General features: G+C 44.3%; 1 protein-coding gene across 3 annotated transcripts; it reads left to right on the forward strand.

Annotated features, from left to right (window-relative positions):
* Window positions 1–768: 768 nt before the first annotated feature.
* LOC126921122 (protocadherin-like wing polarity protein stan) lies at window positions 769–22,090 on the forward strand. 3 transcript variants are annotated; one of them, XM_050732379.1, is made up of 13 exons: window positions 769–994; window positions 9,950–10,520; window positions 11,026–12,579; window positions 12,896–13,733; window positions 13,974–17,892; window positions 18,013–18,379; window positions 18,446–18,661; window positions 18,743–19,315; window positions 19,396–19,822; window positions 19,900–20,137; window positions 20,203–20,520; window positions 20,598–21,185; window positions 21,450–22,090. In XM_050732379.1, exons 2-12 carry the CDS (start codon window positions 10,078–10,080, stop codon window positions 21,176–21,178), a joined length of 9,474 nt encoding a protein of 3,157 aa, XP_050588336.1. In that variant the 5' UTR covers window positions 769–994; window positions 9,950–10,077; the 3' UTR covers window positions 21,179–21,185; window positions 21,450–22,090. The 3 variants fall into 3 exon arrangements, with proteins under 3 accessions (XP_050588336.1, XP_050588333.1, XP_050588334.1); XM_050732376.1 differs by having other exon boundaries at window positions 20,598–21,174; window positions 21,294–22,090; XM_050732377.1 differs by having other exon boundaries at window positions 20,598–21,174; window positions 21,446–22,090.
* The last annotated feature ends 57 nt before the right edge of the window (window positions 22,091–22,147 follow it).

The following is a 22,147-nucleotide window of genomic DNA, read 5'->3' on the forward strand; positions in this document are numbered from 1 at the left end:
CGCTTCTTACAACTATTTATGATACCGTATATTTCATATTTTCAATTCGTTGCCAGTAAAAACTGAAAATCAAAACTCACTTCTTGTTAATCGCAATTCTAATATGGCTACTTTTCAGTATTACATCAAGGTGCTATAAAGTTAATATAACTCTAGAAAAATGATCAAAACAGTTACAAAATCTCAGGTATTTAACAGTAACAAAATGATATATTCCAAATATCGGTTTCAAAAGATATTTGCATTTAGTAATCGATATCTACTATCTCGTTTAATGCAATAGACTTAGTTTCCTATTGCATTGTCACTAGGCAGTAGATTTTTATGCAAATTCATATTTCTCAGAATATATTTAAGAGTTAGGTGGAAAATCGTTTTATCTACTAATTCATTATAGGAGGCATTATACCTTTGATATTTTATACGTCTTTTCTATACAATTTTGCACACCCAAATTTCTTATAAATGCATAAAAATCCGCGATTTAGTTATCACTTTGATATCCATTCGCTTTCGATTTCAGTTTGGCGAGAGTGCAGTTCGATAAAAAGGAAATTCCTATATTTGCAGCGAATCGGAAAGTGAATTGACAATTTTGAAGGAAGGAGAAAAAGAGTTCTGCGTGAAGGAAAAAAAGAGCGCATTAAACGCGGATCGGTGGCCGGTGCGGAGATGGTCGTTTGATCGTCGCTCGAAGTCAATGTCGAGATACACGGTCGCAGGTAGTCGCCCTCTACTACGCTCGTACGTAAGATTGGTTCGTGCGTGTATGGTGGTTGGTAGTAGTCGCGACGCTGCCGAGAGCAGCTGAAGTGCGTGCACGTCGTTCTTCGTAATCCGGCCAACACGGTGTTCACGGCGTGTGTATGTGTAATTCGTTTCTCGTCGAATTTTGCGTGGTCGCAGGGAGAAAGTGCTGAAGACGGATTAAGGATCAAAGAGAAGCTGGGTGTGACTCGCAATGTGACAAAACTTCGCCGACCTTGGCGGGACGGTGAGTGACCTTTTTGAATGGCATGCACGTCGTCGCTTCATTTTTTATCCGTATACAGAACACCGAGGAGCGGAGAACTCACCGGTGTTTCTACTGCTCGGCACTTTCTCACGGGAAAAATGTCTTATTAATTACTACGACAGCGAGACGTGTAACGAGCTTCGACCACGATTATACTTTCTGTTGAACCCTTTTCATCGTGTTCCGGCGGTCAGATAACCACGCTTTTTTCCTTTCTATCGTCATAGGTAGTATCTTCTTATTAACCTTTTACAAAATTCAAAGGAAACCTTGTTCTCTAGTATGAGAATGCGATTCACGTCGCTTCTGTTGTTTTTAACGTTTGTCTCTAGAAAGAGAAGAGGAAAAAAAAGAAAGGGAGGGAGAGAGAGAGAGACAGACAGACAGATAGAGAGCGAGGAAGAGAAAGAAAGAGATAGTGGAAAAGGCGCGAGTATCTCCTTTCTAGTGGAAGAAAATTCTTGACATTTACGCATACAATTAGCCCATGCTGTATTTTATTTTCTCTAAACGCTTCCCGTATTCTGCCTACGTCTGTTTCACGTACAGTAACGTACGGCAGAGTTTGATCGATTCAACGTGCAACACATTGGCGTCTGGCTGTCCTTCTTGGTGTTCTGACGTACGCAAATACGCATAGACACGCGGTGAAGACGCGCGTACGCGAATAATGATTTGCAAATGATACGTGATCGAAAGGTCTTCGATAAGAAGTGAAAGTTGTAAGGTGAGTAGAGAAGACTCAGGGGCGAATAAGAAGCCCGAAAAATGCTGCGTTAGAAAAATTTAGATACGCCGTTGCTTTGGAGGGTTAGCAGCCTCGTTTCCCCGAGCCGGCGAATCAATATTTGAGGGTAAGCGTCCCGACTGTCGGCGTCGAAGCTGCAGAACGTGAGTCACTCACCCCTGATTGCGAGGGAGAAGGAGAGAAGGATGACTCTTCTCTTTTCTCTTTCACCCTCTCTTCTTGTATCGCGGCTGAAGTAGGCTCGACTTGCCTCGACTCGACTCGACTCGATACGCGTTGCGCCGTTGTGTGCAGGAAGACTGCAACATTCAGGCGGAAGTTGCTCTTTCCATCTTCATCGTGTCACCCCAATGGGAACAAATATCGATCGATTTCTTTCGCCTAACTAGTCTGCGGAGATTTAGGCGAATTCGTATTCTTGGGAAGAACACGCGAAACTAAAGAAACGTGATTGAAGATATTTGTTATTCTCGTATTAAATAGGAATTTCATGCGCATTTTATTCGGCCAGAAAAATTTCTTAGTTTATAGCGATACAAGAGCGATATTTAAAATTAAATTCTTAATGAAACCCTTAATAAAATGTACGGAGTAAAGCTGCGCGTAAGGGTATGGCAAGCGAAAGAAAACAGAGCAAAGAATGGATATCATTGTATAATATTAGGAAAGGATTCTTTAAAATATCGTTTAAAATATCTACGCTGTTTAGAAATGTTTAGAAATCGATCGATTTTTCGTTTCATCGGCTTTCGGATTACATTTAGCCTGAATAATATAGAAATCATAGAAAGTTTTTTCTGTTTAATTATCGCAGACTTCGGAACGATATAATCGAGGAGAAATCGCTGGAGATGTAGAAATTTGATTGGGAAGAGCCGGAATTTAGCTTGACGTTCTCGGTCGTTAATCGCCGACGGAATTAAGAAATAAACGCGTATCGAAGTTGTCGTCGCGGGATTTGGCGGCGGTTTAATTAAGATACTTACGAATTTTCGGATTCCCTGCACAGTCGTAAGAACGGAACGTTAATTTACGACCTTTAAAAGACGGCCGCGCACGCATACGAGCGTGAAATGTATGCACCTAACTAAACCCGTTTGAGGGAGTCACGGTGGGAACAGGTTCCATAAAATTGAGCGTTCTTCCGTAGGACTTTTATCTCCGACTAACTATCTTCGCACCGTACCACGCTTGTATCTATATAGAATACCACGACCCTTTTCCGATTTTCTAAACGCGTTCTCTTAGTCTAAGTTAGAAAGTCAAATTCCTTTTTGATCCTATACCGATTATAATCACTTTCAATATATTAGATACCTCCTTTCGTGTTATAATTTAATTTAATTAAAATATCAATGTAGCTACGTTATTGGATATGAAAAGACAACAAGACAAAATAGTTGTTTCACCGGGTTTTTTTTTTCACTTTTAACTAATTTTAACACGTACTAAATTTTATTTTACTAAAACAAGTATCATCTATGGACTACGGAAAGATCAATGAAAGCCGCCGACTGGATTTTTCTTAGTACCACCGCCCTTACAAAATTTACAATGTCTCGGAGCCATCGTTGTCGCGCGAGATTAGAATCGCGTGACTTTCAGGAGCGTAAATCGCGTGCAAGAATTTTTCGTTCGTATTCCTTCTTCCCAGCAACGGCGGAGAGCGATATTAAGCACAATAGGATAGTCGTAAGTTAAAATAATGTTGGCTACCGTATTTATAATCGAGCGAAAGGCATAAGAAAGCGAAGAAGCGCAGACAGGAATGTTCGTATGATGACTGAATGAATGAGTATAAAGTGAAAAGTGGCATTTATTTTCGAATAAATCGAAAGAGGCACAGCCGGCATGACTATGTATATGGAAAGATAGTATCTCCGTGTAACACGATCACGATTCAAATCCTGGATTTATTCTCCAGTAACAAGTCGAACGCTATTTTGTTTGAATTCGTGGTAGATCGATCGCGGCTGCTTCTTGCTTCTTGCAACTCATCAAATGGGATTTGAGGATTTTTATCATCGCGAGATCTTTCATCGTCATCATCCGTGACCAATTATCAGAGTTCGGAGAAGAGGAGACGCGCGTTCGAGAAGTCAATGAGCCAAGCTGTACTACGCTCGACTATGCTAGCCGGTCTACGCCTCGTCCTTTTCCGATTTTACCGCGCACCGTTACGTGAATATGGTTTCGCGTACACGTCTAACGGTTGTTATTGTAACTGCCTCGCAATACCACGGTTTTCATTCGATTTTTCATCGTACGCTTTCTATTGGAAACATTGATCGATCGTTCCGCGGTAAAATATTCAATTGGACGATTGACGGGTGTTAGAAAATTTGTCATTCCGGGGAATTTAATCTCGCCTATCGCTTGATTATTTTTCGCATGCAGGAACTCTAAGAGAATCGTATTAATAATATATGCAAAATGTAAATTCTAATACGACGACTTCTCGCAATTTAAACTGTCTCGGAATACCGTTTAATCCGTCGTCCGGGCGATTCCAATAAAAATTCGTTGTCATTCCAGAATTATTAATTCATCACGAAGAGGAAAGTCCTTTCGCTTTCTTTGCAGAATAATGTAAAGAAATTATTCATCGAAATGTAAATCAAATTATTCTCCATATGTTTGCATCGTTCTTCTTCGTCGTAAAGGCAAACGGTTAGAAGTTTCAGTTGAGCGATGTTATCCCAAAACGTAGGATCCGATTTATCGATTGCCAGAAAATTGATTATTCCAGGAGTTTCGTCTTCCACGACTTTGATTTGTCGCGCTGGAAATTTGCTTTCCACGTTCTTGGCAAGGTCGACATTGCGATTCAAGTATTCCATACTTACGCGTTTGTCTAATAACTAACAAATCGTTTGAATCGAAGCGGAGTAGAGATAGATCGCATCTCTGATGGTTGTTTCATTGTCAATTAAGAGCTAACGAAGGAACATGCCGTGTTCTCAGCAGTGATCGTGTAGATACTTGCTTGGCTCTGCAACCTTGAACGGAACCGTGTACGTACACCGGTTATTGTAATAGGTATGCGGAGTCGTTCGCATGTTCATTCGTGAGGCGGTCAGATGGACGAAGGCGAGTACCACAAAACGAGAAGTTCTCAGGGATGCTGGCCCGGTTCTCTTGGCAGAAAAATAATTCCTCCCTAATTTTGGCCAATCTTCGCCGGTCGTTGCAGCATTGTAAAACACGAAGACGAGACGCGGATGATTGGGAAAAAAGAATCCATCGAAAAACACGTAGAAATCGATAAAACGTTTTCTCCGATCTTCCATATCTTGCGATTTATCATGTAGGAAGATATTAACTACGAGATTATGCCTGGAGCATTACTTTCTAGGTTTAATTCGAGATTTCAAGAAAAAGGAAGAAATCGCGAGACTTTTTGATATCGGCTTGCCCAGTATGCTTCAAGAATATTTGCTTTTTATTTTATCTGAATTAGAAACACCAAAAACGTTCAATAATCATTAAACTGTAAAGCTGGATATTTCATGCCCGAGGCTACTTCGATCGGGTTAAGAATTTCTCGCAAGGTAGTAGGCAGAGAAGCTTCCTTTCCTCGCTTGGAAAAATTTAACCGGCAAAAGATTCGCCATAATCTCAGTTTACAACTCTCGAAGATGTTATATGAATTTTTGGCGGATTTTTTTAACAAGTATTATCTACTGAAAAATGCATCGGACACGAAAGACCCGCGTATTACACGTTTACAGTTCGAGGATACCGTAAAGACGTTTACGGAATAAGGGTTAATAATACGATGTAGTATGAGCACGGTTACGACGGTCCAGAACTTGAAATATCGCTAGCCATTACGTAGCCATTACAGAAAATTTAGTTTCACGAGAAACGTGTTTCCAGTTTGCACGTTGCACTCTACAATTTCCCTTGAACCTCTGTAACCGCGTCAATTTTACAGACTAAAAAGAAAAAAAGGAAGTGTCCTTTCCTGGACACAATTTCAAGAAGATATATTTTTAGAAAATAGAAAAAGGAAATGGAGCTTTTTTTCAGTTGAAAACCGTAATGGTCGTTTAAATTCGCGAACAAATGGGCGAAATTCCACGTCGTTTTATTGCGCAATTATTTCACAGTTAGAGAAACAGTCGGTGCGTGTCGAGTCAATTTACACCGGGCTCTCTATGGGATTTCTGTGCACGGATTAATGGGATTCAGAGGATTTGTAGAGGCAGTGTCAGCTGGGGCTCGCTACGCGCCGCGTCAAAAGATCATTACCGGAGACTTGACGAACGATTACAAAGCAGCGTTGCGCCGCGTAACGTCGATGTAATCGATCGAGCAATAAATCCTGCTGCCTTTAAACTTTTCGACAGGGCATTTCACGCTTCCGAGTTCGGTCTGCTCGTGCGAAAAAACACGTGGCCCGTGTGATCGGGCGAAAAGTCGCGTGCCGGCCAAAACACCAAATTGAATCGCTGATCTCTGGAAAGGCCAGTAAACGTGGTTTATGTCTTCGTTAAAAACAACCAAATTGCGCGACTTGTCTTTCGTTGCTCGTTCTTAAGATCGTTCGACCGCTTGTCGGATAAGAAAACGGTTTAGTAACGTCGAGGCTAGTTTGAAGGCGAGTGGAGATGGGCTACTTACGGGGGCTTATCTGCGTTTTCTGAGAAGCTGCCCGATCAATTTGAAGAGGTGCCTGTCATTAGGAGGAAAGACGCAGACGTGGCTTTCAAGGATAATTGGTAGGTTCGAGAATTCCAGGTCTGCTTGTCATGCCATATCTTTCGCGTAATCCGCCTAATTAATAGCTATTTCACAGAAAACAAAGGATACTCCGATCCTTTCCTGCGGCTAAATTGCAGGAATATGGCTAGTTTGCTGTATAAAGGTGTGTACTCGCCGGCACATGGTCGCAAACAGCGTTTTGCAAGATGTTGGCGCGAACGTTTTCTGACCGACGACTTTCTCGCGAACATTTTTCCAAATAAACTCGGTGCTAACAGTTCACCGTATCTGCGATGATATTTGATGTATCTGTAGTCTCTGGACATATCGAATTCGAACCGACAAAGTTTTTCATATTTTTCATTTTTTTAACGAAATTAAAAGGACGAAGAAACTCTGCAAACTCCGTTAATTGCTGTTATTCGATGACCGGAGACGACGAATAGTACGTTCGTGAATAGTATGCGAATAAACGAAAAGCGGCCGATGGACTATCCACGACGTATGGTATGCGAAAAAGTCAGTGAGGATTCGTTTTAAACATCGTGGACAATTAATTTTACGTAGCGGAGAAACACACGGGGGATAGGAATCTCCGGGCGAAAAGATGTTATCGTTATCGCGCATTTTCCACCAGGCGGTTAACCGGAATTTAAGAGTCGGCAACGTGTGAGCGAGAACGAGCATGGAATATCAAGCTGTCTGCACCGTCCATGGAATACCATCGCTGGACGCGTTTCGTCGCGTAAGAACGTACGCACCCAAGCTCGGCGGAAAATTGATCGTCTTTCGAGCCATATTTTTCAAGCTCGTTCGATTCGAAGCAAATGGAGCCGAAGAATAATCGTTCGCAATTATATTCGAAGTACGATCATTTCCGAGTAAACGTGGCCGGAGTAAACGTTTAACACGAAGGACAGAGAACGGTAGTTGGCACGTAGGTGTTACACCCATTGATTCGTATCTGATTCGTTCAAGCAATTATGTTAATAACGACGGACGAAGGCAGACGTAGCTGGAGGTTATTAGAGGGCACCAGCGTGTCTGAAACTTCAGCTCTACTACTATCTTAACGATCTGTGAATCGTTTCGTCCTACGCGTTACCGTAAACTCATCGGTGCAATCTGGAAGTCGAGAGCGAGCGCGGATGATTCGCGAGTTTTCTTCTCGCGCAGCAGCACGCTGTGCAATTTCGTTTTCTATGCAGCTCACTCGACGGATCTTCTTGCGACACGTTGGTCACGCATGGTACCGGTTTTTACCGCTGAGTTTCTGCGATGCGATCGTGGACTCGCGTAAGGGAAAGGTGGCAAAACGTAGCAAACGTTGGATAAAGCGCGGACATTAGAGACGAAAGCGTAAGGAAGCGATTTCTTGGTGATTCATTCGACCGGAGTATTATCGAAGCTGAGGAGAAACTCGTCATGCTCGGCAGCAACGAAGAGTCGATCGCGTGTGGTATGGCAATTTTTATCGGGAGTTTCTGCCGTGGCAAAAAATGACAAAGCGATGGTAAACGTTGCTGTGTACATCGGGGATGAGAGCGCGAAGAAGACTATAGCTTAGTAATTATTCCGGGCGAAGTATTATCGAAGCGAAGGGAAGATCGTGCGTCGCGTCGCGAACAGGAACGAAGAAGCGGCCCTCCGCCTATAAGCATCACGTCCCTGGCCACCTCCTCGGCTCGTTCGTTCGTTTTTTTCTTGTTCTCGTCGGGTCGTTTTGTTCTGAAGGCGAGTCGGCTGGTCCGTGCTCGTTGTCTACCTGCTCGTAGCTGGTTGTGCAAGCGGTGGTTCGATTGGTTCGTGCCGATGCACCATCCGTTTGGATTGGTCAAACCGGATCGGTTAGCCTCCGGGGAAGGAGGATCGCGAGCCGATGCCACCAGAGACCTATCGTGCTCTTGCTACGGTCAACTAGTCCCGTGATCTCGAGGACCGGCGATTCTCTAACGCAACAAGACAAACAGGACAAAGAAGAAGATGCTCGTTGCAGACGGTCGTCCTTTGCGCCACGTATTACCTTGGGCCTTATTAAACACGCGCAAACGCGTTGAAACGGGTTGCCGTTACAGTACCACAGTACGAGTAGAGTGCATCATTTATAACTATACCGAGCCTCCCCTTCGAATAACACAGCGTTCGAAGTCGTCGCAGAATCGTTCGTTCAGATGGCACGATCGAGGAAAACTTGCACCTTTCGTATCGTAATCTTAGTTAGGAGGAATCTTTTACTCGTTCGTTACGTATTCTCAGACGCCTCACGATGCTCTACTATGTCAGAGAATGTTCGATATCTCAAGGTTTGAATGCTTAAAAGTTAGAATTTCACGAGATGGCTGGTACGTTAGAACAACGAACAGGTTGAACGAATTTGCCGTAAAAGGGAACGCGAGTCTCTTGGTGCAAGGAGGGTGAAACGAGCGGAAATCGTCGTTCCCACGTTTTACAGCGGGTATCGCATTCTCACACTGGCGGAAGATATTCGGTGCGAGAAAGCGGCGGTGCTAGATGCGTTTTTTCATCGATTCTTCTGCGCTCGAAGAAAATGCAATTAACTGGAAACGAAAAGTTCCGTCTCGCTCCGATTAATAAAGTCGAACGGAAACTCTTGATTCTCCTGTAAACGAACTCGTCTACCGCTTTTTGCTCCTAGTTTCCTAGGTCGTACGTACTCGATGACCTCTTCTAGGCACGATGAATTATTCAACGGCTGCCGAGACTTCTCGTTTCTCTTGTTTCGTCTAAAATATTTTCTGAGTTATCAGAGTGAAGAAAGTCAGCGAACGATTCGAATTCTCTTTGCCTGTTCGTGTCTTGCTCAAGGTCGTGATCTTTGAACCAACGAGTGGCACGATTGCTTCTCGTGTCCTCTACTTAGACGTCGAAACCAGTTTAAAACCGACCGGACTGAGAAGTAACGCTACCTGCTTTATTATTAAAACAATTAGAATTACATTAACCGAATAAATATCCTACGAACTCGATACAGATACAAGTGTAAAGAGTATAAAAATCAAAGCGACACGAAATCAACGTCGAAGAGAAACGATTCGCCGATTGTTCCAAGAAATGTATATATTTAACTTATTAACCTATTAAGCAACCAACGTTGCATTCTTTCGTTTCTAATTCTTCTTCAGCCGATTCGCATTATCGAATTTTCCTTTGAATCGCATTTTTCAGTTTCCGTTTCTCCTTCCACCTATCTTCTCAAATACGCAAAATTTTCAAGAACTCGAAGTATCCATAGATTTTTACCTATTGCGATACTCATTGTTCCAACTGCCGAAGAAAATTCCCGAAGGTTCGCACCTGTCCCGAGAACGCGGACTGGAATGTTGACGAGACACCGGAACGAAGCGCGACGTGCCATTGGAAAGGCGATAGAGAGTCAAAGAGAACCACGAATATGCGTTTATCGTTCGATAAACACCGTGAAAGTTTCAAATCTAAAAAGCAGATTTTCTGTTTTACAGATGGAAGGCCGCGCGAGCGTACGTTGAACGGAACGAGCGAGCAGAAAGGGGATCGGCGACAATGGGACACTTGTCTGGGAGGGTAGAACACGCGAAGAAGGAGCGGTCGTTGTAAGAGGGTGGTTGTCATGGCGAGGTGGAAATGGATCCTCCCGTTGCTCGCGGCCTTCTGCACCCTGACCGACGCGTACCTGGCGGTGCTGTCTTCGAGCACGCCCGCCGGCAGCGTGGTTTTCGAGGCAGGTGTACCGCAGCTGGGTGGGCGTCGAAAGTACGAGGTCTCGAACGAGAGGACCGCCTGGTTTGCCAGGAAGCTGCTCAAGGTGCATCCTCACACTGGCCGGGTCACGTTGGCGCGACCTTTGAGCTGCGACGGTCTTCAGTATCCGCGAATCTTCACCTTCTACGTGGACTCGACCAGTTCAAGATTAGGCAGACCGACGATCGACTATTACAGTCTGCCACTCAGGATCCTGATCACCGGTTGTGGCGGAGAGAATCGAGATCTAGCTGCTACCAGGGGATGGATGGCGGAGACTTTGGCCTCGTACGCTATGCCCAGCACCGAGAGGTGAATCTTCGGTTTTTTAGCGAATTACGAGCCTGCCGTTTTCATTGTTTCGCGTACCTTTTACATCGCTCTTTGAAAACACTCCCTTCTTTTTTCCGATGACTCGATAAATAACGTTAGCATGTACATCAAGAGGAAATTAAACGAAGGAAATTAATATACGCGATTAAAACAAAGGAACGATGAAAGCGAGAAGGACGATATCCGAATCGATGATATCTAATTCGATTTAAATTTACAATATAGAAAATTACTTCTCGGACAATCGAATATGATATGTCGACCCAACGGGAGACTCCCCGTGGCTGATGTTCATTTAGATAATCTGCTGGTAATTAGCTCGCCGCATTAACTGCTATGCGAGCTTCGTTCCTATTTTTCTATGATTAATTCACGTGACGTGACAGCGTAGTAGTTAACGCGCGCAGTTTTACCGGGAAACAAGCAACGGTAATCGCGATAAGGGATAATAAGATTCGCATGCTGTTCTTCTGTCTGCCAACAGGTTCACGGAGGTTTGCCTTAGAACGTCTCAGCTGGTAGCAGCGTTGCGAGACTTCCTTCCACAGACTGCCCTGAAAGAGTGCGAGACTAGGTGGGGTGGCGTAGCGGATCCCAGGTTTCTGATCGAAGGTGCAGCAGGAGATTTGGTCTCGGCAACGGAGCAATGCTTGGTGGATCCTCTTTGGAAAATCTCCGTGTCGATGAATCTCAGATGTGGCATTGAATCGCGGTTAACCGACGCGGAACATCGTCTGAAGATCGTCTTTCATCACCGTCAACTGGACGACACGGATCTCGGCAGGCGAGTCCGCAGAGAATTGAAGAATCAGTCTCCGTATTTCGAGCAATCCCTGTACGTTGCGGTCGTCGAAGAGGAAAAAGAACCTGGCGCGTACGTAACATCCGTCAGAGCCAGGGATCCTGAAGGAGGCACGGTTCGTTACTCCATGAGTTCTCTGTTAGATGCACGATCACAGGCGTTACTCGTCTTGGATCCAGTTACGGGAAGGGTTACGACACGCGCTAGATTAGATAGAGAGAGCGTGGACGTTCACTATTTTCGGGTACTTGCCGTGGACGACTCGTTCCCTCCGAGAACCGGTACTACCACCTTACAGGTGAACGTCCTGGATACGAACGATCACGCGCCAACCTTCGAGTGGCCGGAAGACGAGGCTTCTATCAGAGAGGGTGTACCAGTTGGTTCTACGGTCGTTACGGTCAAAGCTACGGACCAAGATGCAGGCAGAAACGCCGAAGTCGAATATTCCATCTTATCGACGACTAGCGGCAGTGGAGTAGCGAACGCCGACGACGCTCTGACCTTCAGGATAGATCCGAGAACCGGTGTTGTTACAACGCGTACGCCTCTCGACAGAGAAAAGACCGAGGTGTACACGGTCATCCTGAGCGTGTCCGATCAGGCGACACCACCTTCCGCGCGAAAATCTGCGAACGCCACGCTGGTGGTCCGCGTGCTAGACGATAATGATAATTACCCTCAATTCACTGAACGTACATACTCTGCTTGGATACCGGAGGACTTGGATTACACGGCGAATCCGGTGATAGCGCGCATACGCGCAACGGACGCGGATTCGGGGAACAACGCGGCTGTTCGGTACGCCATAATCGGTGGAAACACGCAGAATACTTTTTCCATAGACTCTATGATCGGCGACGTGGCTCTCGTCAAGCCTCTGGATTACGAATCCACCAGGAGTTACAAGATAGTTATACGCGCTCAGGACGGCGGTTCGCCAGCCAGGTCGAACACTACGCAGTTGTTAGTGCACGTAGGAGATGTGAATGACAATGCGCCGCGATTTTACACCAGTCACTTTCAAGAGTCCGTGTCGGAGAACGTTCCTATAGGATACTCGATGCTGAGGATACAGGCGTACGATGCTGACGAGGGTGCGAACGCTCAAATAAAGTACACTATAGGGGCGCGAGACTTCTCCGGGGCTTCCACCGAAAATTTCCCCATAACAGTGAACACGGAGACTGGGTGGATCTATACAACGAAACAGCTCGATCGTGAGCAATGTTCAAGGTACAGTTACGTTTAAGGATCGTAACTGTCATGATCCAAATCAAGCAACTTATGCTATAGGAGTTCATAGTTTGATTTAAATAATTTCTGGTTAAGAATAATCGTCGTAAATGATCGAAATGCGATTAAGTAGATTTGGCTATCGATGATCGTTATGGAAGGAGACAATATTTTTTGGTTTCCGGTAATCATTATCGATGGCAAAAAATTTTATTTGGTTATTTTCGATCATCGTCGATTTTGGTCTCGGTACTAGATACTAGAAAATTGACGATCGTCTCTCATTATATATTAATTGATTAAACTCTTTATTTAGGTACCAGTTCACCGTGATCGCAGCGGACTCTGGTGAAGTACCAAAATCTGCGAGCGCTACCGTGATACTCACCGTAACCGACGTGAACGACAACGACCCTTATTTCGACCCTAAGAACTACGAAGCTGTGGTCTCTGAAGACGATCCCCCGGGCACTCCCGTCACCTCTGTCACGGCGACCGATCCCGACGAGGACGCTAGGATACATTACGAAATCACCGCTGGCAATACTAGAGGTCGATTCTCGATCGCGTCTCAGAATGGACGTGGTTTGATAACAGTAGCTCAACCGCTCGATTATAAGCAAGAAAAGAGGTTCGTTCTTACTGTTACGGCCTCCGATAGCGGTGGTAGAACAGACACAGCTCTTGTTTATGTCAACGTCTCGGACGCCAATAATTTCGAACCGGTTTTTGAGAATACACCGTACGCTGTGTCACTGTTCGAAGATGCGCCCATTGGCACAACAGTTCTCGTCGTCAGCGCGACCGATTCAGACGTTGGAAAGAATGCTCAAATCACCTACAGTTTAGGCACCGATGGTGGGGAGTCAGCGTCCGAATTTACCATAAATCCACAAACAGGAGCTATCACGACCACTCGTACTTTGGATCGTGAACTTGTACCTGGCTATTTCCTAACCGTTACTGCGAGAGATGGAGGCGTGCCACCTTTATCGGATACCATCAACGTGGAAATATCCGTTACGGATGTGAACGACAACGCTCCTGTTTTCGAAGCTCCTCAATACCAAGGATCCATTCCCGAAGATGTTGCCGGTGGTACTAGTGTTCTCAGAGTTTCCGCCACCGACGCGGATACAGATCTCAATGGCAGAGTAAGAACAATTCGAATTTCGCTGATCAATCTTTTTGAAATTCTTTTGAAGCGGACGAGATACAGTCGTAACGGTAAAAAATTGAACGACGTATCGTAACAATCTTGATAGTAAGCGTTAATAGTAATATATTAAGAGTAAAAAGTTAAGTGTAATAGATAAATGGTGTGAGTCGTTTGTATTTAAAGTACACCGTCTTATAATAAGTAAATCGTGTCTATCATTGTATCGTTATTTTAGGTGAGATACGCTTTGGACGACGACGGGGATGGCGCCTTTGCTATAGACTCAAGCACGGGTGTAATTAGAACAGCCAAGCCATTGGACAGAGAATCTGTCGCCATGTACACTTTGAAAGCAGTTGCGATGGACAGAGGATCTCCCTCTCTCTCGACGGTAGTGCCAGTGACAATTAAAATACAGGATGTAAATGATTCTCCACCCGCTTTCGAGAACGACAAGATCGTTCTTTACATAGCCGAAAATTCACCGATCGGTTCAACCGTTGGTGAAATTTACGCGCACGATCCGGACGAAGGACCAAACGCCGTTGTACAGTATTCCGTGATAGGAGGGGAGGACTCAAACAGTTTCGCCCTGAATGTCAGGTCAGGTGCGGATCGCGCGGAACTGATTACGCTCGAAGAACTGGACTACGAGTCGCCAAAGAAAAAGTTCGAGTTAGTCGTGCGTGCCGCTTCGCCTCCTTTGCGATCGGATGCTCTAGTTCAGATACTAGTAACCGACGTGAACGACAACGCGCCCGTATTGAAGGACTTTCAGATTATATTCAATAACTTCAAAGACTTCTTTCCGACCGCTCCCATAGGCAAGATACCTGCTGTGGACGCGGACGTCACGGATAAGTTAACATACACTGTGCTTGCTGGAAACAATGCCAATTTGATCGACTTGAACAGAACCACCGGTGAAATCCGACTGTCGCCGCAATTGAACACGAATGTACCACGTGTCGCCACGATGGAGGTGTCCGTCACGGACGGTATCAACGAGGTCAAGGCCACGATGACTCTCTCGGTGCGCCTGATCACCGATAAAATGCTCCTCAATTCCATCACCGTTAGATTAGACGACATGACGGCCGAGGCTTTCCTCAGTCCTCTGCTGGGATATTTTCTGGATGGTTTGGCAGCAATTATCCCGTGCCCCAGAGAAAACATCTTTCTCTTTAGCATACAGGAGGACGCCAATGTAAATGGGAAGATCCTAAACGTGAGCTTCTCTGCGCGTAAAGTAGAACCAGGCGTGACGGACGAGTTTTACAGCCCGCAATTTCTTCAAGAACGTGTGTATCTAAACAGGGGGATACTGGCGAGACTGGCCACAGTTACGGTGCTACCGTTCGACGATAATCTTTGCGTCAGAGAACCCTGTTTGAATTTCGAGGAATGCGTAACGGTATTGAAGTTTGGAAACGCTTCTGGATTCGCTAGTAGCGATACTGTATTGTTTAGACCTATATATCCGGTAACGACCTTCGCGTGCAGATGCGCGAAGGGTTTCACTGGCAGCAAAGAGTCTTACTTATGCGACACGGAGGTTAATTTATGCTACTCGAATCCGTGTATGAACGATGGCACTTGCTATAGAAGAGAAGGAGGATACGCATGTTTTTGCGGCCCCGAATTCGCGGGAGAAAATTGCGAAATCTCGTTGAATAAGGACTCTTGCGCTCCAGGGATCTGTAAAGGAGGTTCCCAGTGTACCATGAAAACGACTGGCGGTTTCACTTGCGAAGGTTGCCCTGTGACAACTCTAGAAAGCGTGACTCCACTCTGCGAGCTGAAAGCTCGTAGCTTTGGATCGGCAACGTTCCTCACGTTCGCGTCTCTAAGGCAAAGACACAGGCTGCATATCAAATTAAGATTCGCTACCGAAGCAGCAAATGGTCTTTTGCTTTACAACGGCCGATACAACGAGAAACACGATTTCATAGCTTTAGAGATAATCGATTCCGAGGTACAGTTCAGCTTTTCCCTTGGTGACGAGATTACTCGAGCGAGTGCCAGCATACCTGGTGGAGTATCTGATGGTCAGTGGCACGAAGTGGAAGTCTCTTACATAAATAAAACTGTAACGATCTCGCTCGACAACTGTGACGTTGCTCTCGCTTTGGAATACGGCAAAAGACTTGGCTCGAGGTGGTCTTGCGCGGGAAGAAGCGAACAAGTGTTAGAGGAACGTTGTAGCATCGTCACCGAGACGTGTCATCGATTCTTAGATCTAACAGGACCTTTACAATTAGGTGGCCTGCCTGCTATACCATCCAGTTTTCGCATCAGAAACAAAGATTTCGTGGGTTGCGTCAGCGACCTGTACATCGATCATATTTTCATTGACCTAAATTCATTTGTAGCCGACAATGGCACTAACCCTGGTTGCCCAGAGAAGGTTTCTTTCTGTTCATCGACTCCGTGCAAAAATAACGGCAAGTGTCGAGAGATATGGTCCGGTTTCGTTTGCGAGTGCGAAGAGAATTTTGCTGGACCTACTTGCGCTGACGAAGTCGGCAAACCATGGAACTTCCACGGTGACGGAATGCTCAGCTTTAATCCTTTACTAAGACCCATCCAGCTTCCCTGGCTAACAGCGCTTAGTCTGAGAACGCGATCCAAGCAGGCGTTCGTCATGAGCGTGCAAATAGGGCAAAACAGTTCTGCGTTGCTCGAGATCCGAGAGGGTAAACTAATTGCTCTGTTAGACGGCGCGGACATCATTCAAACATGGAACGACGTTGCCGATGGCGAATGGCACAGAGTGGAGATCATCTGGCAAAGTGGTCACGTCTCTCTCGATATCGATTACCGGAATAGGCCCATATCCTCGTCATTACCAGCGAAATTACAGGGTCTGTACATCGGTAGGATCCTGGTCGGTGGACCGGAACAGTCGATGAACACCGAGCTACCATATTTCGACGGCTGCCTCCAGGACATTCGTATAGGCAGCAACCAGAGCGTATTATTAAGACCGACCGTTCAGGAGAACGTCGCGACCGGCTGCAGCTCTGAGGCCGAGTGCAACGTCGACTGTCCGGAGGCATCGATTTGCGTTCCAAAATGGCAAGCGGGCGAGTGCGTCTGCGCGACCGGTCGCGTAGGACGTAATTGCGACCGCGTTTGCGATTTGAATCCCTGTAACACTACTGGAACCTGTATCGAGGATACGGCCTCTCGTAGGGGATACAGATGCGATTGTAACTCGCCAGAATACTCCGGAGACTACTGTGAGATTAAAGCTGACCAACCTTGCCCGGCAACCTGGTGGGGCTCGCCTGTGTGCGGGCCATGTCATTGCGACGAGTCCAAGGGCTACGATCCTGCGTGCAATAAAACTACAGGCGAATGTTACTGTAAGGAGAATCACTATCAACCTTCGGGTAAAAAGGAATGCATTCCATGCGAATGTTATGCAACCGGAAGCTTCGGTCCTCGCTGTGATACCGAGACTGGACAGTGCCGATGCAGAATCGGGGTCATTGGACGGTCTTGTACGGCGTGTCCCAATCCATATGCCGAAGTCACTCTTCGTGGCTGCGAAGTGGTGTATGATGGGTGTCCTAGATCTTACGCCGAAGGTTTATGGTGGCCGAGGACCAAGTTTGGAATGACTGCTGTCGAGGATTGTCCTGATATCGCTGAAGGAAAGACTTCTAGATCCTGTGACGACAAACTGGGTGGTTGGCAAGAACCTGATCTCTTTAACTGCACCTCAGAAGCGTTCATCGAGCAAAGACATCAGCTAGCCGCGTTAGAGACCAAGGATTTGACTTTGAATACCTATGTCGCTGTTAAAATAGCAAAAGACGTGCACAGAGCGGTGAACGTGACCAAAGACTTGTACGGAGCTGATCTGTTAATCGCAGAATCCTTGCTGATAGCATTGTTGCAGTATGAAGAGAGTTTGGTCGGATTGAACTTGACTCATAGTCAAGATAAAGATTACGTTTCTCATTTGGTTGGCATTTCTAGCTATATTCTGAAATCCAAATACGCGGAGAAATGGTCGAGGATTGAGATTCTTAACGGTGATACTCCTGACAAGATTTTGGATGCAATGGCGAATTATTTGAAGACCTTGACTGCATCTCAACATGATACTTTTACTAATCCTTTTGAAGTAGTCGACACTAATGTTGGTAAGCAAAATGAATATCTTTTTTCTCTTTTTTTAGTCAATAACATTTACAATTATTTGTAATTGTTCAAATTGAATGATTTATTACAATTTATTGATCTTGAGTGCTTTATTTTTGCAGTGTTAGGTTTGGATGTAGTAACTTCTGAAAGTTTATTCGGATACGAGACTGCAGAATACATAGATGATCCGTCAGCGTCTACGGTAAGGCCAACTGAAGCGGATCAGAAGGTTGTCTTGCCTGATACTTCTGCGTTCTTGTCGTCCCCTGCTCATTTCGGCCCGTCAATTACTTTCCCAAAGTATAACAATTACATGGCCGATCCAAGCAGATTCGATCCATATTCAAAGATACGAGTGCCTCTTAATATATTAGGCATAAAACCTCTAATGCAAGGGGAATTAAATGTTAAAAAAAGTTTGGTCAATCGAAAGGCTGTGTTGAGTTACGTGCAATATAAGCAATTAGGTGCCCTGCTGCCTCAAAGGTAAATAATCATATTCGCTATCTCGCATGGATTAACAATATCAACTATAATTCATTTTCTTTTCAGATTCGATGATTCCGTGGCAGTTAGATGGGGCGTAGAAGTAGCGGTAGGCTCGCCAGTCGTAACAGTATCCGTTTTAGTACCTTCGGATGACGGTTACGAGTCTCTGACTGGAATTCCTTTGCAATCCCCAGTTCAAATTAGTCTTTGGCTCAGCGAGAAGGACGAGTTTAAGACTAGAACCAATCCACAATGTGTACATTGGAGTACGATTAGAGGGTACGCTCTGTAACACTTCATTCGCTCTTTGAACTCTACTCGGACCGAATCGCTCATCTTAAATTTGTTTGCGTGTTACAGAATCGGTGAATGGAGCCGAATAGGTTGTACTACGGAAGTCGAAGATGATTCTCTGTCTTTCGGCACCATCGTAAACTGCTCCTGTTTCCAGTTATCCACTTTTGCAATACTAACGGACGTACTTGATCCAGAATACGTCCCAGAACCGTCTTTACTGGAAGATGTAACGAGTTATAGCGCGTTTATGCTCGCGTTGCCTTTGCTATTATCTGCCTTACTCATTCTGGCTTTGATACGAGGCGGTGGTACAAATTCGAATAGCATCCATAAAAATTTGGTAATGTGCGTTTTCTTCGCCGAAGTGCTCTACTTGATCGCGCTCAAAGCCAGAAGTCCTCTAGTCTCGAATGAGTTTCCATGTAAACTAACGGCCATTGGTTTACACTATGCTTGGTTGAGTACATTCTCGTGGACTTTGGTGGACTCCATTCATCTATATCGAATGTTAACCGAAATGAGAGACGTGAACCATGGACAAATGAGATTCTATTATACAATGGGCTATGGAGCTCCAGCTATCATTGTTGGACTGACTATCGGCGTTAGAGCCGATCAATACGGAAACTTTTATTTGTTCGTATAATTCTACGCTTTTTACTTAAGTATTCTAACAAAAGAAACGTTGTTAATGACGAATATTTGATCTATTTCAGCTGTTGGTTATCAATTTATGAAACCGTGATTTGGTCTTTGATAGGACCAGTTTGCCTAGCAGTTTTTGTGAACTTTTGCATTCTTGTGATGTCAGTACGAGCGGCGTTTACGTTAAAAGAACACATTATGGGTTTTGGAAATTTAAGGACGTTACTCTGGTTATCGGTAGCTTCGTTACCTTTACTTGGATCTACATGGACACTGACAGTTCTCAATGCCTCCGAAAATTCTCCAACATTGTCATACCTGCTTAGTATAGCAGTAGTCGTTCATGCATCATTTAGTTTGATTGGTTATTGCTTCATTAATGGTAGAGTAAGAAGGAATCTGTATTTAAGTTTATTGAGATGCATTGGGAAAAAGACACCTTTGTTAGAAGGAAGTATGGGAAACGGAAGCAGCAGCCAGAACGTAAACGGTCACTCGGTACGTCAAACAATTTAATTCAATTGTATTAAATCAAGAGTGAAAAGGTAATTTTTCTAACTTGAATAATATTACAGCGGTCTGCGTTGGCGTACTCGTCGACGTATAGTGGAGCAGAGTCCGTGTGTAGGAGAGTCCACGTAGGAGTCTCGACGAGTAGTACAACTTCACGAAGTACAAATAAAACTGGGTCCAGCCCCTATCGTAGCGATACACATTTAAGGCATACGTCAACATCCACGAGCAATTATAATAGTGACAGAGATCCCTATATGTCTTCTAGAAGCCACAGATCAACGTTACATTCTAGACAAGGTATTTGTTGGAGTCAAGTTTGATCTGAAGTCGCTGTTACTTCTAATAATTATAACAATTCATAGAAGCGACAGAACCAAGGAATCAACGTAGAGATTCCGAATCAGATTCAGACGGATCCCAAGCAGAAGGTGGCGGAAGAAGCTTAGATCTTGCGAGTTCGCACAGCTCTGACGAAGAAGATGTTACGTCAAGGTCGCACCGAAATATGGGCGTCTCGACGCAGCAACCAGTCGCACACAATTATTTGCCTAATATTCACAGCAATCCTACCGAACACTTGAACATACTTTGCTCAAACACGGAACTATTCCCAAACATTAAACCAATTTACGCGCCTAGGTGGAGTTCTCAGTTACCAGAAGCATATTTATCATCAAATGGTAATCCTCGATAAGCTCTAAAACCTTATAGTATTAGAATGTTTCAAATTAAATTTCAACAACCTTTTTATTTATAGTAATGGACGTGCGTGGAAGTCAATGGTCTGGAGGTACCATGTCCGACAACGAAATGGCCTCGAACAAGACTTCTAGTCCGAATCCACTGCCTTATCCCGAAATGAATTCGCCTCAGAAAAGTCAACCGGATGAAAATTATTCGGAAGGGGAAGAGAAGCTTCATCACTTGGGAGAAAAATACTTGTTCCCATATACAGCTGAGGAAGATCACACTGTCTCACCTACTCCATACATGCTACCCATTTCTTCGCGCATTCTTGCATCCAGCATGAGTCATCACTCGCAAAATTCAAACCATGAGAATCTGAGTGGCTCGGAAAGATATGGAAGTCTGAAGAGGGGGCAAAGTCTACATGGTTCTCAACACGATAACCTCAGTGGCTCGGAAAGATACGGTAGCTTAAAGCGCGGCAAAATGACACCGACTGTGCTAGAAGATTCACCGGAATATATTCTACCTATGAGCGGTAGAATATTGTCCAGTTCACTGACTCATGATTTACAGCATAGCAATGAATTGGCTGCGCTCAGACAACAGCAGCAGCAACAATACGAACAGACCATTACAGAGACCGAGTGAGTATGATGTATTACATTTGAGAAAAATATCTTGCATCACAACAAATGGTATCGATATAGTTTAACTAAGTTCATTTGCTTTATAATTTACGCTTACCCTGGAATGTGACAATTAGTGAAGAGGTAAGCGTCTGTAGAAATATTATATACCTCTAGAACTATTTATTACGCTACTAAAAGTACTTGTTAAAGTAAAAGTCACACTGAGTTTGAAGCTTTAACGTGATAATGTAGGTTGGTAATTTCTTTCTAATTTTTGTTGTTTCAGGAAGGATACTAATGCGGAAACGTCAGTATGACGATCTCCGTGCTACAAACAAACACCGTACAAAGTAATATAACGTACTATTAGCTTAAAATTTAAATGATTAAATATATATATATAGATATAGATATATATATATATATTTCTTAGAGTGGTAATTGCTCTAAGGTATATTTTAAGAGCGGCCATGACTGTACTTACAAAGTTAGCCATATGGATTAGTATGTATGTGTGAGTGCCTGTACGTATCTATATACATACGCTTGTCGGTATTTCGTTTCGTGTGATTCCAGCTTCGGTTCGGAAGCGACTTTTTCGACTTCTTCGTTAACGATAAACGCGACGAATGGTCGGAAGACATATGATCTCTAGTTCATTTCATCATTCGTGTAATTAATATCACTTTCTCTAGTACCTTAATTTTTAAACTCAGTATTGTGCAATGTATACATTCCAATTTCACTTTATATTTAGATTCTATATTCTTCCTTCATTTTCTTTTCTCTCCTTTCTTTTTTTAAGAATTTTACAATGTTTTATACATGCCATGTGGAAGAATCGTACAACTGTGCGGCGCAATTTCCATAGTTTTGTATATATTTATATGAAAAGAATGTGACAAAATACATAATTTATACATATCCTTCATCGGGTGACCGCGAATTTTCTACATTCCGTTCATTTATTCTGTTTCTTTTATTAGTT

The sequence above is a fragment of the Bombus affinis genome, chromosome 10 (genome assembly GCF_024516045.1).
Source record: "Bombus affinis isolate iyBomAffi1 chromosome 10, iyBomAffi1.2, whole genome shotgun sequence".
Classification (NCBI taxonomy): Eukaryota; Metazoa; Arthropoda; class Insecta; order Hymenoptera; family Apidae; genus Bombus; species Bombus affinis.

What these genes read in the sequence shown, in the direction of transcription:
- LOC126921122 (XM_050732376.1), top strand. Translation starts at nt 10,078, where the DNA reads ATGGCGAGGTGGAAATGGATCCTCCCGTTGCTCGCGGCCTTCTGCACC. An exon ending in GCTATGCCCAGCACCGAGAG is followed by an intron (nt 10,521 to 11,025) that starts GTGAATCTTCGG and finishes GTCTGCCAACAG; the next exon opens with GTTCACGGAGGTTTGCCTTA. An exon ending in CATTGGAGTACGATTAGAGG is followed by an intron (nt 18,662 to 18,742) that starts GTACGCTCTGTA and finishes TGCGTGTTACAG; the next exon opens with AATCGGTGAATGGAGCCGAA.